Here is a 16,540-nt window from a genome sequence, read left to right as displayed (position 1 = left end):
AGATAAGAAGCCAGTGCAGGGCAAAGACCAGGCTCCTTTCAAACTGCCCGATGACTCCCTAGTTTGAAGGTGCAGGCGAAGGGACCACCCCCACAGGTCAGTATTTGGCTAATTGGGCCCTGCGTTCAAGTCTTGCAGTCCTCTTTCCCTAGTTCATCGAAACTGCATCCAAGTCACACCCGAGGCCCAAGTTTCTCTTGCCCATTGCGAACGTCTTGGCTGGGTTTCCCCACTTGTCCATGACTGCCGAATGTGTGCAGCTGTAATGATAACAATAATTATAGTATTTGTTGAGCCCTTACTATATGTCAAGCGCTGTTCTAGACACTGGAGTAGATATAAGTTAATTGGATCAGACACAGTCCCTGTCCCACATGGGGCTCATGGTCTAAGTAGGAGGGAGAACAGGGATTGAATTCCCATTTTGTAGTTGAGGAAACTGAGGCAAAGAGAAGTGAAGCAACTTGCCCACGGTCACACAGCAGGCAAGTGGCGAAGCTGGGATTAGAACCCATGGCCTCTGCCTCCTCCCTTCCCCCTGGTGGTTTGTCCTGATTTTCATGTGATTTTTTTTCCGCCTCCCCGTCGATGTGACACAAGCATTTTGTTCCAGCCCCAATGAGCAGCAGCCTCCATCCTCGACCTGATCTCAGACCAGACGAGTCTTGCTCCGCCTCCCCAGCTCAGGTCAGTGTTGACGAAGGGGAGAAGGGCTCTGGCTCCTTTGGGACTAACAGCTTGGTCGCCTCCTGAGCCCCTTGCCAGCTGCTCTTTCTTTGCTTCTGTTTCCGAGTGGAACTTGGCTTCTCTAACATACCTGCAAAGGGCAAGTGTAGGGGAGGGGGCGTTAGGCTGGGTGGATCTGATTCCTGCCTTTTGTTCAGACAGAGTGGCCGGGAGAGAAATAGTTTATAAGCAGTGAGCCCTCCTTCATTACCCCCTGAGTTGTTTTTGTTTTTTAAATAAATGGTGTTTGTTAAGCGCTTATGGTGTGCCAGGCACTGTACTAAGTGCTGGGGTACGTACAAGCTAATCAGGTTGGACACCGTCCATGTCCCACAAGGGACTCACAGTATTAATCCCCATTTTACAGATGAGGTAACTGAGGTGCAGAGAAGTGAAGCGACTTGCCCAAGGTCATACCAGCAGACAAGTGGCAGAGCTGGGATAGAACTCAGGTCCTTGCGATTCCCAGGCCCGTGCTCCAGTAGGCCATGCTTTGTCTCTTGTTCTTTTCCCACTAACTTTCTGAATGTGCCCCATCTCTCAGGCTGGAAAACTACGTCTGGCCCGGTCACGCACCCCAAAGTGTTTCCATGGGGTGTTAAGAAGCTCCCGTGCTCACCATGTGTCCTGTTCCCCAGCACCCCAAGGGTTGGGCATGTTTCTGATGGATTAAACTAGCTCCCACCTCTGCGTCTTCTTTCAGGGGCACTTCTGGGTCGCCCCATCGGGTACTAGTCCATTTAGTCCCTTAAGCAACTTGAAGACTGTCTCCTTTTTCTTTTTTGCTTTAATGGTATTTGTTAAGCGCTTACTATGTGCCAGATGCTGTACTAAGCACTGGGGTAGATAACAAGCTAATGAGGATGGACTCAATCCACCTCCCACTCGGGGCTCATATTCTTAATCCCCATTTTACAGATGAGGTAACTGAGACCCAGAGAAATTAGGTGATTTGCCCAAGGTCATACAGCAGACAATGGGTTCTAGTCCCGGCTCGGCCACTTGTCTGCTGTGTGACCTTGGACAAGTCACTTCACTTCTCTGTGCCTCAGTTACCTCATCTGGAAAATGGGAATTGAGACTGGGAGCCCCACATGGGACAGGGACTGTGTCCAACCCGATCTACTTGTATCCACCCCCATGCTTAGTACAGTGCCTGGCACATAGTAAGCGCTTAACAAATACTGTAATTATCATTAAGTGGCAGAGCCGGGATTAGAACCCAGGTACTGTGAATCCCAGGCCCATGCTCTATCCACTAGGCTGTGTTGCTTCTCCTCAAGGAATGCTTTGGAGGAAAGGCTGCCTGTCCTCCAAGCAGAACTGGTAGAATCATATCTGTCCTTATTAGAAGGCACTGGAAAAAAACCAAACAGTAGCCCAGCAGTCTCATTTGACTGCACAACAGAATCCTTCATTTGTGACTTTGAACAGTCCCGTAGGGGTTTAGCCTGTTGTAGTGAGCTGCAGTGGATTGGAGCTAAAAGAACAAGCAAAGATGAATTCTGAAGGACAAAGATCTTGTTGACGTGCAAAAGACCTTCCTCCGTAGAGGCCAAGGGACAAGAGCAGCTAAACAGCAGCCTCGGTACATATAGGAGAAGAGGTGGGGTTGCCCTCTGAAAGCATCCGTGCTCATTTCACACAGCAGGACAAACTGGGCCAGACGAGATGAACCTAATCCCCTCCCTGCTTAATTTTCCTGTTCCTCTCTCTGCCTTTCGGTGGCCTCAAGCCTTTCCCAATGGTTCTTTGTTCACTGGACTTGGAGGCCCAGCCTCAGCTACTCAGCTGGCTGAGCCAAGAGGAGAGAACATTGAACTAGGAGTCAGGGCTGAGGATTCCTGGGTTCCGTTCTGAGCCTATCTAACCTACTTCATAATAATAAGTATTTAAGTGCTCACTATGTGCTAAGCACTCTACTAAGCATTCGGGGAAAGCACTCAATCGATGGTATTTATTGAGCACTTACTGGGTGGAGAGTATTATACTAAGCTCCTGGGACAGTACAGTGCAGTAGAATTGATGGATGTGATCCCTGCCCACCAGGAGCTTACAATGTAGAGGGGGAGACAGACAGAAGAAATTGCAGATAGGGGAAATGGCAGAAGGTAAAGAAATATACATAAGTGCTGTGGGGCTGAGCGTGGTGTACAGATGCAAATGCTTAAAGGGTGCAGTGACAACTGAGGCCCAGAGAAGTTAAGTGACTTGCCCAAAGTCACACAGCTGACAATTGGCAGAGCCGGGATTTGAACCCATGAACTCTGACTCCAAAACCCATGCCCTTTTCCGCCGAGCCACGCTGCTTCTCCGTGGTGGTCTGTCATGTGAAGGTGGAAGGAGTTGCAGGTCAGAGGGAGGGCGTGAGCAAGGGTTTGGTGAGACAGACGAAGTTGAGGAATGGAGTGTAGGTTGGTATTAGAGGAGCAAAGTTGCAGGAGATCATCGAGTTGGGTGTGGGGGGAACGAGCTGATTGAGTGTCTTAAAGCCGAACAGGTGTTTTATCCCCATTTTACAGATGAGAAAACTGAAGAACAGAGAACTTCGGTGACTTGCCCAAGGCCACACGGCAGGCAAGTGGCAGAACCAGGATTAGAACCCAGGGCTTTTGACACCCAAGCTCTTTCTACTAGGCCATGCTTCTTTTTGCTACTGGGTGACTGTGGCTAAATCTAGTGGACTTCCCCAAGTGCTCAGTACAGTGCTGAACACACAGTAAGCGCTCCATAAATACCATCGATTGATTAAACCCCGCTGAGCTCAGTTTCCACTGAATAAACTGAGGATGGTAATATCCCAGAGGCAGTGACCCCCTCAAAAGGAAAGTGATCATTTCAGTTACAAGACGGCAGGGTGTTCCGTTTCACCTTCTGACCTCCCCCTTTATCTCTCCCCCGGCAATCTCTGGCCGCAGACTGAGCCGCTTCCTTCTTGCCAACCTTTAGACACATGGCTGAAATGGCACTTGGCTTTTGGGCACATGGGTTGGCAGCGATGCCCAGGGGGTGAGACCTTCAGCAAAGCTTTTGCACCAACTCTAGGCGAGACGATGGTGGTTTGTCCATGAAGCTGGGGCGGGCAGCTCTCTGACAAGGTATAATGTCCACATCTCCCAGGGAGGCAACTCTGAGAATCGTGGGATTGTTTTTGTGCCAGCCGCCCCCTTTTTTTCCCCCGTATCTCTTAGTCCTGTAAAATGTGCAGAGCAGATGCCAAACTGGTGCTACAAGAGGTTTCTTCTCACCTAACGTGGCTGGCCCAACTACTTCCTCTGCTGGCGAAATTTGAACCTCACACACAAGAGCTCTTTGTGCAAAGCCAAAGGGCCCCACGGAGAACCAGGTCTCGCTGCCGCTCAGGGAAAATCAGTCATAACCTGAGGGCCCCCAGTGCCAGATTCCCTGGAACCGTTCGGGCTGAATAATCCTGCGATGATTTGTCTCACGCTAATGTGGAGCCTTTCCCGGGGCTGTCTGCCTTCCTGCTCAGCACATCCCTCATCTCCCGGGTGACCCCACGCCAGGACTTGGTCTGCGCCTGCAACGGGCCCAGCTCAGCGGACGGTGTCCGCAGCAGCTCGGGGCCGACGGGGACCCGGGGCGTCGTGGGAACAGCACCTTCTGTGGGGGCAGGGTCGCTGGCGGCCAGTGAGGTCAGGCGGAGCTGGGGCTCTAGGAAGGGCGGGTAGGAGAACTGACGGTGGATCTCCGGCCGGCCCTCTCGTTGAGGCCCCCGGCGGGGACGTCCCCCCGCTGGGCCGAGCCATTCTCGAAGAGGGTGTGGGCCGGCTCCAGCCGACTGCCCCGGGCAGCGTGGGAAGCCCTGACGAGGGTGTAGGTCACGGTAATGAGCAGGACGACGATGCCAGAAGACGGGATGCAGGCACCAATGATGCCAGTTTCAATCTCGAAGAGCAGCAGCATGTAGATGGACAGAGCTGGAAAGAAGAAGGGCAGGGACGTGGGTCTCCTTAGCTAGGCATTCCTGTGGGTAGCCCCACCTCTTCTAAGCCTTCGCTCTGGGTCATGGTAACGATAGGAACCGTCACCTGGGCCCCTGAACTCCTGAGTTGTGCAGTTCTGGGTGCCCCAGATTCTCTGTCCATAAAATGGGGAGAGGTAAGGGTTCATCCGAGCATTCGCTATCACCTGGTTCGAATGTCAGGCACCTTGTCAGAGTGTCAGCTCGGTTAGAGTGTCGTGCCTGGACTGACTAGAGGATTCACAGAGGATCACTCTGTGACCTTTGGCGACTGCACGTTTCATAATCAGATCCCTCGTCGTCATCATAATGATAGTTATGGTATTTGTGAAGCATTTATTAGGTGCCCGGCACCATGTTCCCTACAAGGTAATCTAGTTGGACACGGTCCTTGTCCCATATGGGGCTTACAGCCTGGGGAGGAGGGAGAACACCCCTATTTTATGGATGAGGACACTGAGGCACTGAAAAGTTGTGACTTGCCCAAGGTCACACAACAGGTGACGGGGCTGGGATCGTAATCCAGGTTCTCTAACTTCCAGGTGTGTGCTCTTTACAATAAGCTATGCTGTTTCTCTGCATTCCCTTGAATGCCATGATAATCAGGCTCTCTGTTCAGTGTCTGTAAAGCACCTTGTGGGCTTTACTTAGCATCACTGCTGAGGCAGGTCCAGGGGCACTGTTTAACAACAGGGCTGGAGATTATAAAATGCTATTGTAGTGCTGTTTGACAGTGTGGTCTAGTGGCAAGACCATGGGCCTGGACGTCAGGAGACCTAGGTTCTAATCCCGGCTCTGCTACATGCCTGCTGTGTAATCGGGGAAAGCAGTGTGGCTTAGTGGAAAGAGCATGCTTGGGAGTCAGAAGTCGTGGGTTCTAATCCCAGCTCCACCATTTGTCAGCTGTGTGACTTTGGGCAAGTCACTTAACTTCTCTGTGCCTCAGTTATCTGTAAAATGGGGATTAGGACTGTGAGCCCCACGTGGGACAACCTGATAACCTTGTATCTACCCCAGTGCTTAGAACAGTGCTTGGCACATAGTGTTTAACAAATACTATTGTTATTATTATCGGGGGCAAGACATTTAACTTCTCTGGGCCTCATCTGTAAAATGGGGATAAAGCTCCTGTTCTCTCTCCCACTTAGATTGTGAGCCCCATGTGGGAATGGGTCTGTGTCCAGTCTATCATCTAACTCCTCTGGCGTTTAGTACAGTGCTTGGCACATACCATTATTACTAAACTGCACAGAGGTTACTTTTAGGCTGAAAATTCTGCCTCTTTATTCCAAAATTGTGGATCCGCTCAGGTTCTGTCTCCAGCCTCTCTTCTATTGACACTCCATCCTTAGAATGCTCCAGATTTCCTTTGACATTTCTTCTCCTTTGGGAGTTGCAGCTGTCTTGCTGGGGCCTGCTCCCCCAGAACCCCTTAGGAAACAGAAGTGGGGTTTGAAGGGTTTGTGTTTCAGTGAATGTAGCTTCTCTAGGTGTTCTGCTGTCTGAACCTACTACTTTATCTGAATGTCAGTTGCACTACATCTCTTTGCTCTTTTCTCTCTGTCAGTCAATCAATTGTACTGATCGAGCTCTTACTGTGAGCAGAGCACTATACTAAGCGCTTGGGGAGAGTACAATACAAAAGAGTTGGGAGGCACTATTTCTGCCCACAAGGAACTTACAGTCTAGGAGGAGAAGACAGACATTAAAATAAGTTACAGCCAGAGGAAATGGAAATTTCTGCTCTCTTCTCTTTCCTCTTCTCCCCCCGCCCCCCACCTCCTCTCTTTTTCTCTTCTTTCTCTCCCCCCTCTTCTCTTCCTCCCTCTCAATCCCTCCCCTCTCCTAGCTTTTCCTAGAATTGTTCCCTTTCTCAACCACTACAGCTCCTGGACTTTCCTGTTCTGGGTGAAGACTTTTTATCGTTTTCCTCCACTGGCTTTTGTTGCCCTGTTTGACTTTCTGCCCTGGTGGCCCACCATGGCCCCTTCTGTTTCCCGTGGCCCCTCAGCTCTGCTCATGAGGATGTGTGCGTGTGTGTGTGTGCGCGTGTGTATTCCAGATGGCCCTGGAGCTCACAAGCAGACGAGACCTGGGAGGTGGCAGCCATGAGACATTCCTCAGAACTGGCAGCGGCACTGCTCGCGGTACATATCTTTGTCCTTCATATTCGAAGAAGAGCCCGCTGGTGGTGAAATTCACCAAGGAACACGTGTGTGACTGGAAAGGCCGGTGGGGGCCCCACAGTCCCAGCCACTCTGGAGACCCCAAAAGGCCACCCCTGTGTTGTCATTCTTAAATGTTTGCAGCAGCTGGTGCTGTCTTCTCTTTTGCCTCCTTGTCTCTCAGCACCTATGCAGCAAAAAAACCCCTAGTATCTCTCCAGGAAAACTAAAAACTTTTGCTCTAGAGCCTCTGGTGTACAGTCAATTTTGAGTCCAGAATCCAGACCATTCCAACACTCTGTTTCCAATTTCCTTCCACCCCTAGAGCTCGGGTGCTAGGGACAACTTGGTTCTTCTCCCACTCCTGCCATTACCCTTGTAGGTAATGCCCAAGGGGGCATGGGGTAGCCTTCCCTGAGTAGCACACGGCCTAGTAGAAAGAGCCTGGGCCTGGGACTCAGAGGACCTGGGTTCTAAACTCAGCTCTGCTAGTTGCTTGCTGTGTGGCCTTGGGCAAGTCACTTACCTTCTCTCTGCCTCAGTTACCTCATCTGTAAAATGGGGATTAAATCCTCCTCCCTCCAACTTAGATGGTGAGCCCCATGTGGGACAGGTCCCTGATAAACCTGTACTTACCCCAATGCTTAGAACAGTGTGTGACACATAGTAAGCACTTAACAGATGCCATTGAAAAAACAAAACAGAAAAACCCACCAGAATCACATACATCTGCTCTGTTGCTCTGGGGAGGGGAAAGAGCAGGGGCAGGATACGGCTTCCTGATCTCTGCTGGGAGTAGCCTTTTGCCCTCCTAGCAGGCCTCAAGGGAACCACCTGGCAGTGTGATCAGAAAGTTTCTTTGGACAGCGATATTGAATCCTCATGTGGAGACGGCTGAAGGTAATGAACGGGTGACCCCCCCCACACACACACACACGCACACAAGTCACCTCCTTCCACTGGTCAGCAAATGCTGACTAGTAAAAAGGATGCATGTGGCCTCCAACCAGCCCTGAGGAGAGAGAGGAAGAGAGAGAACGAGGGACCTAATTCCTGCAGAAACTTTGGTTCTTGTGAGGGAGTCCTGCCTCTAGGGTGCTGATGGAAAAGAAAGCGTTTACCTGCCAAATACACCGAGACCCCACAGCAGAGGAAGCCAATGGTGATATGCCGGAAGAGGTGGCTGTCGAAGGAGAACCAGTCAGCCCTGCAGCACGGGAGAAAGACAGATGGGAAAATGACTCATGAGGCCGAGGTCAGGGTTACTCCCTGTGGGATGATAGTTGGGCAGGAATGATCAATGGGAAAGCTGGGTGGTGTTTGGGGAACTGGTCAAGGGAAAATAGGGTGGTTTGGGAAGTCACGTTCCTGGGCTAGGAAGAGTTAGGGCTTCCCAAGCCAAATCTTCAATGCATTATTTCTTCCTGAGTTCTTTAAGGAGTACTAGAAGCAGCGTGGCTCAGTGGAAAGAGCATGGGCTTTGGAGTCAGAGGTCATGGGCTCAAATCCCTGCTCTGCCAATTTTCAGCTGTGTGACTTTGGGCAAGTCACTTAACTTCTCTGTGCCTGTTACTTCATCGGCAAAATGGGGATTAAGACTGTGAGCCCCCCGTGGGATAACCTGATCACCTTGTAACCTCCTCAGTGCTTAGGACAGTGCTTTGCACATAGTAAGCGCTTAATAAATGCCATTATTTTAGAGAAGCAACGTGGCTCAGTGGAAAGAGCACGGGCTTTGGAGTCAGAGGTCATGGGTTTGAATCCCGGCCCTGCCACATGTCTGCTGTGTGACCTTGGGCAAGTCACTTAACTTCACTAGCCTCAGTTACCTCATCTGTAAAATGGGGATTAAGACTGTGAGCCCCACGTGGGACACCTTGATCACCTGATCACCTTGTATTCCCCCCCAGCGCTTAGAATAGTGCTTTGCACATAATAAGCACTTAACAAATGCCATTATTATTATTATTATTAAGTAGCATTGAATAAGAATGATGATGATGATGAAGGGTATACCATGTGCCAAGTGCTTGGGTGGACACAAGATAATCAGATCAAACAGTCCCTCACCTACACGGGTTTCACAGTCTGAGGGAGGGAAGGCAAGTTGGTTATCCCCATTTTACAGATGAGGAAACAGGCACAGAGAGGCTAAGTGACTTGCAGCGTGGCTTAGTGGAAAGAGCACGGGCTTGGGAGTCAGAGGACGTGGGTTCTAATCCTGGCTCCGCCACTTGTCTGCTGTGTGACCATGGGCAAGTCACTTCTCTGGGCCTCAGTTAATTCAGCTGTAAAATGGAGATTAAAAGTGTGAGCCCCATGTGGGACAACCTGATTACCCTGTTTCTACACCAGCACTTAGAACAGTGGTTGGCACATAGTAAGTGCTTAACAAATACCATAATTATTATTATTACTGTTGCTATTGCCCAAAATCACCCAGCAGGAAAGTGGTGGAGCTGGGACTAGTCTCCAGACTTCCAGCCTTGATTTCTTTTCATCGGGCCCTGCTGCTGCATCGCAGTCACCGAGAGAGTAGAGAAATTAATTGTGCTTTGGTCAGCTAGGAAACTTGAGAGAACTCCGATCCCGTGCTCCACTGCAGTTTCCCAAATTGTTCTGTGTCCACACCTCTGGCACTAGTGGCATTTCCACTTGAGAAGCAGCGTGACTTAGTGGAAAAAGCACGGGCTTGGGAGTCAGAGGTCGTGAGTTGTAATCCCGGCTCTGCCACTTGTCAGCTGTGTGACTTTGGGCAAGTCACTTAACTTCTCGGTGCCTCAGTTACCTCATCTGTAAAATGGGGATTAAGGCTGTGAGCCCCATGTGGGACAACCTGATTACCTTGTATCTACCCCAGCGCTTAGAACAGTGCTTGGCACATAGTAAGCGCTTAACAAATACCATCACTGTTATTTCCCCTCACCCATTTAGGACCATTGGATAGAGTCAGGTGTAGCAGCGTGGCCTAGTGGAAAGAGGACCTGGGTTCTCATCCCGGCTCTGCCACTTGCCGGCTGGGTGACCTTGGACAAGTCACTTCACTTCTCTGGGCCTTGGTTTCCTCATTTGTAAAAGGGGAATGAAATACCCATTGTCCCTCCTACGTAGACTGTGAGCCCTGTGTGGGATGGGGACTTTGTCCAAGCTGTTCAACTCGTATCTACCCCAGCACTTAGAACAGTGCTTGACACATAGTAAGTGCTTAGCAAATACCACGATTATCATTATTATTACTATTACCATTAATGATTAGGCACACCATCTCTAGTTCTTTTGGCATGTCACTTCTCTATGCCTCAGTTTTCTCATCTGTGAAATGGGGACGAAGCACCAGTTGTCCTTTCCTCTTGGATGTGAGCCAACCGGATGATCTCATATCCGCTGCTGTGCTTTGTGCAGTGCTTGGCACATAGTAAGCACTTAATAATAATGATGGTATTTGTTAAGCACTTTCTATGTACCAGGCACCGTTCTGAGCGTTGGGGTAGATACAGGGTAATCGGGTTGGGGTTCACAGTTTTAATCCCCATTTTACAGATGAGGTTACAGTAGGCACAGAGAAGTTAAGTGGCTTGCCCAGGGTCACACAGCAGACAAGTGGCAGAGCCGGGATTAGAACCCACATCCTCTGACTCCCAAGCCCGGGCCCTTTCCATTACGCCACGCTGCTTCTCGGTGATCATTAGCATTACTGGCCTGCAAACCTGGGGATTCGGTCCTCCCAAGTGTCCATCCGGACCTAACCCTGGCACTCGGTGCACTGAACTTCACGGGTCGGCTTCCCCGAGCAACCTTTCTCCTTAATAACGATCAGTGTGGGACAGGGGCGGGACGGCTGACTCTGCAGTGAAGACGGACGAAAGGGCTTATGAAATGCTCTGGTTTTGAGCACAGCTCTTCCTGTACCGGAAACGGCGAAACTTCAGTTGCTAAGCCTATGGCCTAGCCCCCCCGGCACACCATCTCAGGCTGGTGGGCAAGCTGGGAAGAAGAAATTCTGCCAAGTCTGGCTCCCAAGATCAGGGTCGGGGCAGGCCTGGTGGTTCAGGCAGGAGACTAGAGATCGGCGGCTCCCGGCTACCCTTCCTGACTGCCGCCGACTTGCTGGCCTCCGGGGCTACGGGCACACAGATCCTGGGCCTCCAGATAACCTGGAGATCTCTGAGAAGCGGGTATCTTCCTTGCGAGGGGAGCCCCCTGAGAGGGATCCTTCTCGATTTGTTTCTGCTCCTCGCTCAGCTGGGAAGAGAAATGACTTTGCTGTATTAATGAAATGCTTTGGTGGAATGGGGAGGAAGGGGCTCAGGGGACGGGAGGGAACATGCTTTGTTCAGCCCAGACCCGGACTATTCAAGACCCAGCTGAGCCCAACGGGCGTAATTGACTGTGACAGGTCGGACGTGCTGCTCGGCGAGGAGGGTTGTGAGTGGCAGCAGGAGCGGTCTGGTGGGGGGGCTCCCCCGACAAGCCTGCAGGTTTAGCCAGAGTGAGTTAAGGAGGGCACCAGTTGCGTAGTGACCTGAGAATCGATCGTATTTATTGAGTGATTACTGTGTGCAGAGCACTGTACTAAGTGCTTGGGAGAGAACAATGTAACAGAGTTGGTAGACACATTCCCTGCCCACAGCGAGCTTACAGACAGCAAGCCGGCAGTGTGGCCTAGCGGATAGAGCACCGGCCTGGGAGTCAGAAGGTCCCAGGTTCTAATCCCAGCTCTGCCACTTGACTGCTGTGTGACCTTGGGTATGTCACTTAACTTCTCTGTGCCTCAGTTCCCTCATCTGTAAAATGGGAATTAAGAATGTGAACCCTATGTGGGACAGGGACCGCATCCAACCTGATTATCTTGTGTATCTACCCCCCGCGCTTAGAACAGTGCCTCACACATAGTAAGTGCTTAACAAATGCCAGAATTTATTATTATTATTATTATTAATATTAAGCTTAGCTTTTCCAATAACCCATATCTGGCTGGCTGTTGATGATTGGGAGACGGCCTGTCCTAACACTTTTTAGCCACTGGTAAGGGAGTCAGGATACTTGGGTTCTGTCCCCAGGTCTGCCGAGAATCCCCTTTCTACGACCTCGACACTGAGGCCACGGAGAATTTATAGAAAGGGAAATCAATCAATCAATCAATCGTATTTATTGAGCGCTTACTGTGTGCAGAGCACTGTACTAAGCGCTTGGGAAGTACAAGTCGGCAACACATAGAGACAGTCCCTACCCAACAGCGGGCTCACAGTCTAGAAGGGGGAGACAGAACAAAACCAAACATACTAACAAAATAAAATAAATAGAATAGATATGTACAAGTAAGATAAATAAATAGAGTAATAAATATGTACAAACATATATACAGGTGCTGTGGGGAAGGGAAGGAGGTAAGATGGGGGGATGGAGAGGGGGACGAGGGGGAGAGGAAGGAAGGGGCTCAGTGTGGAAAGGCCTCCTGGAGGAGGTGAGCTCTCAGTAGGGCCTTGAAGGGAAACCTCATTTGATGAAAAAGGGGAGCCACCCGACTTGGCCACAAACTTCAGCCCCTCTGCAGTGAAACAGCGGAAAAACCAAATGTTAGGCTCCTTCACCCACCCCGGTGTGCCCCTGGGGCCTGGGGGCACCAGAGCGTGGCAAGGCTTCATGCCCACCTCGGCCAGCAACACACCTACCTGGTCCCCGCCGGCAGTGGCATTCAGGCCCTGACCTCAGGTGGCCTCACAGGGTTTCCCAAGAACTTGTTTAAAATGCAGACATCCTGGCACTGATTAAGTCTCCACTTCATGGGCTCCGGAGGTTAATGATTCTGCATCAGAAATCATTCTGTTTGCTTATTTTGCAGAGACTGCCTCTTTACAGTTCACCTTTAACAGTCCCAGAAGGCGACAGATGTAGGTCTGATGTAAAAATCCAATCCTCCAACTGTCTCTGTCACCACTGGCTGAACGGACCTTTCAGCTGACCCCGGATGGCATCATTGCTCATGGTGTTACGGTCTAACTCTCTTGGCCCCTCCTTCCCTTTTCTCTTTTGAGAAGGGAGCTCGACACAGCGCCAGATTTCAAACCGACCAGATCTTTACCGTTTCTGCTCACCACAGGCCAAACAATGTCAGGCACCTTGAACCAGGGGCATCTCAAAGCAACATTAGGAAGCTGGATTCAGCCTTCCACGGCCCTGAAAATGCAGTAAGGGTGATTCAGAGAAGAAAATGGCAAAGCCAGGGCTATCGGTTATGGTCAAAACGGCAGCTGGAGCTGGAATGGCTTGGGCAGGGGTCGGGGATCAGGGATAACCTGGAAAATTGGGAACTTGAGGTCAGCAAGGAAGAAGGAACTTGAGGAAGACTTCCGTGGGAGATGGTTCGACAACATCACACTGGAGGTGGGAGATTGAAGGTTTCTGTTTGAGAGATTGCCATCACCCTCAAAAGACCAGTGACCCAAGCAGGGTCCTCGAGCCTCTTACAGCCCAGCTGGGATAAAGGAGGGACAGAAAGGGTGACAGAAGGAGAGAAGTGGACAGGGTATAAAAGCAGAGACAGGAATAGATAATGTTGGAAACCTTGGAAAGAGACCGTGCCATGTCAGTCAATCAGCAGTATTTACTAAGCACTTACTGTGTGCAGGGCACTGGACTAAGTGCTTGGGAAAGTAATAATAATGATGGTTTTTGTTAAGCACTTACTATGTGCCAAGCACTGTTCTAAGCACCGGGATGAATACAAGGTAGTAAGGTTGTCCCATGTGGGGTTCACAGTCTTAATCCCCATTTTACAGATGAGGTAACTGAGGCCCAGAGAAGTTGTGACTTGCTCAAAGTCACACAGCTGACGAGTGGCAGATCCAGGATTAGGACCCATGACCTCTGATTCCTAAGCCCGGGTTCTTTCCACTTAGCCACGCTGCTTCTCTGTAAGTATAGTACAATAGCATTGGTAGACCCGATCCCTGCCCACAAAGAGCTGAGAGTATAGTAGGGGAGACAGACATTAAAATAAATGATAGATTGGGGAAGCACATCTCCTCCAAGAGGCCTTCCCTGACTAAGTCCCCCTTTCCTCTTCCCCCACTCCTTCTGCATCACCCTGACTTGCTTCCTTTGTTCTCCCCCCCGTCCCAGCCCCACAGCACTTACGTACATATCTTTAATTTATTTATATTAATGTCTGTCTCCCCCGCTCTGGACTGTAAGCTCATTGTGGGCAGGGAATGTGTCTGTTTATTGTTGTACTCTCCCAAGCTCTTAGTACAGTGCTCTGTGCACAGTAAGAGCTCAATAAATGTGATTGAAAGAAAAGAAAGGAAGAGGCAGAGTAAAAGGGGATGGGCCTAAGAGGGGTGGGGTGAGTATGGAAGTGCTTAAAAGGTACAGACCCAAGTCTGCCGGCAGAGAGGCATCTACAGAGACAGAGTGAGGATCCAGAGACCACAATCCTAGCAGACCTTTGCTGAGTCAAGCCGCCCCGTGCCCACTGATCCCCACTTGTCCCCACTGGTGTTGTGGAAAGAAAGAAGAAAAGTAACAATACTAACCTCCCTGCTGGTTTGATATTTGGGTCGGAGGAGGGGAAGGGTGGAGACAGCCCTCCAGGACTCCCCCCATAATAATAATGATAATTGTGACATTCTTTAAGCGCTTACTATGAGCCAGGCATTGTACTAAGTGCTGGGGTGGGTACAAGCAAGTCCCTGTCCCACATGGGGCTCACAGTCTCAATCCCCATTTTACAGATGAGGGAACTGAGGGCCAGAGAAGTGAAATGACTTGCCCAAGGGCACACAGCAGACAAAAGGCAGTCGGTATTAGAACTCATGACCTTCTGATTCCCTGCCCCTGCTCTATCAACTACACCATGCTGCTTCTGCTCCAGCTCAACAGGATCGAATTCTGGTAGATTGGTATCTACCTACTCTATTGTCCTCTTCCAAGTACTTAGTATGGTGCTCTGCACACAGTCAGTGCTCAATAAATACCACTGATGGATTGGTTAGATGGTACCCCAGCGCTTAGTACAGTGCCTGGCACATAATAAGCGCTTAACAAATACCATAATTACTAATTATTGTTAGTTATTATGGCACCTGGTCCCTAAATCAGTGACCTGGGTGTGGATCCTGCAGGAGGGGAAGGGCCCCACTTCCACTTCCTCCGCCTCTGCACATTGGAGCCAAACCCAAGAAGGAATGTGCCTGTTTATTGTTACAGTGCACTCTCCCAAGTGCTTAGTACAGTGCTTTGCACACAGCGCTCAATAAATACCACTGACTGAATGAAAGGGCTGTTAACCACTGTTCCTCCAGCTGGCCTCGTCCTGGGGGAGGCGAGGGAGGGACAGAGGAGAGGGTGTCCAGGAGCCCAGCAGCATTGGCTGCAAAAGGGAAATCCATCAAGCAATTGACCGATCGTATTTATTGTGCCCTTACAGTGGGCATGGCACCGTGCTAAGCGCTCGGGAGAGTCCACTCCAAGAGTGGGTGGATATGGCTCAGTGGAAATAATAATAATAATAATAATGGCATTTGTTAAGCGCTTACTATGTGCTGAGCATCATCATCAATCGTATTTATTGAGCGCTTACTGTGTGCAGAGCACTGTTCTAAGCGCTGAAAGAGCCCGGGCTTGGGAGTCAGAGGACGTAGGTTCTAATCCCGCTCCACCACTTGTCTGCTGTGTGCCCTTGGGCAAGCTGCTTAACTTTTCTGGGCCTCAGTTCCCTCATACGTACAATGGGGGTAAAGTCTGGGAGCCCTATGTGGGACAACCTGATTATCTTGTAACTACCCCGGCGCTTAGAACAGTGCTCGGCACATAGTAGGCGTTTAACTAATAATAATGGCATTTGCTAAGTGCTTACTATGTGCAAAGCACTGTTCTAAGGTGATCGGGTTGCCCCACGGGGGGCTCACAGTTTTAATCCCCATTTTACAGATGAGGTAGCTGAGGCCCAAAGAAGTTAAGTGACTTGCCCAAAGTCACAGAGCTGACAGTTGGCGGAGTCCGGATTTGACCCATGACCTCTGACTCCAAAGCCCGTGCTCGTTCCACTGAGCCACGCTGCTTCTCCAACTGCCGTCAGCATTATAATTATAGGATCCCCGCGCACTACGAACATACAGACTGTTCCCACGTGGAAAGACGAGGTTGTAACAGACCTGTCCATGTCCTGCTCGGCTCGGCGCTGCAGGAGACGCGCAGGAGGGTGAGGAGCAGACAGCTGACGTTGAGCACCAGGCAGATAGCCGCCACGGGGACCAACAACCCGCTGGCCCTGGGGGAGAGGCCGCCGGGCGGACGGGATGCCCCCGTCAGCTCGGCCCGGCCGGACCCAATCTGGAAGATGAGCAGCGTGGAGAGCACGGACGTGAAGCAGCATGGCTCAGTGGAAAGAGCCCGGACTTTGAAGTCAGAGTTCATGGGTTCAAATCCCGGCTCCGCCAATTGTCAGCCGTGTGACTTTGGGCAAGTCACTTCACTTCTCTGGGCCTCAGTTACCTCAACTGTAAAATGGGGATTAAGACTGTGAGGACAACCTGATCACCTTGTAACCTCCCCAGCGCTTAGAACAGTGCTTTGCACACAGTAAGCGCTTAATAAATGCCATTATTATTATTATGACGGCCGCTAGGATCCAGAACAACCCCAGCCCCGGCGCCGACGGCAT

At 50.6% G+C, this 16,540-nt stretch overlaps 2 protein-coding genes across 3 annotated transcripts in view; one reads left to right on the top strand and one right to left on the bottom strand.

Annotated features, from left to right (window-relative positions):
- BORCS8 (BLOC-1 related complex subunit 8) overlaps positions 1-7,122 on the top strand; it is a 26,856-nt gene extending 19,734 nt beyond the window's left edge. For both annotated transcript variants that reach the window (XM_038771951.1, XM_038771952.1), the window contains exons 5-6: positions 614-687; positions 6,774-7,122. In XM_038771951.1, coding sequence (XP_038627879.1) covers positions 614-647 — 34 coding nt within the window. In that variant the 3' untranslated portion in view covers positions 648-687; positions 6,774-7,122. The remainder of the gene's footprint in view (positions 1-613; positions 688-6,773) is intronic.
- TMEM221 (transmembrane protein 221) lies at positions 4,163-16,540 on the bottom strand. The gene is given in 6 exon segments (XM_038771950.1): positions 4,163-4,446; positions 4,449-4,667; positions 7,998-8,083; positions 11,637-11,646; positions 16,032-16,240; positions 16,491-16,540. Coding segments are annotated over 6 exon segments (849 nt in total). The 3' UTR covers positions 4,163-4,171.

This window comes from Tachyglossus aculeatus, chromosome X1, assembly GCF_015852505.1.
Source record: "Tachyglossus aculeatus isolate mTacAcu1 chromosome X1, mTacAcu1.pri, whole genome shotgun sequence".
In the NCBI taxonomy this organism is placed as follows: Eukaryota; Metazoa; Chordata; class Mammalia; order Monotremata; family Tachyglossidae; genus Tachyglossus; species Tachyglossus aculeatus.
The sequence above is the reverse complement of the archived record's forward strand: the minus strand, read 5'-3'. Positions and strand labels throughout refer to the sequence as shown.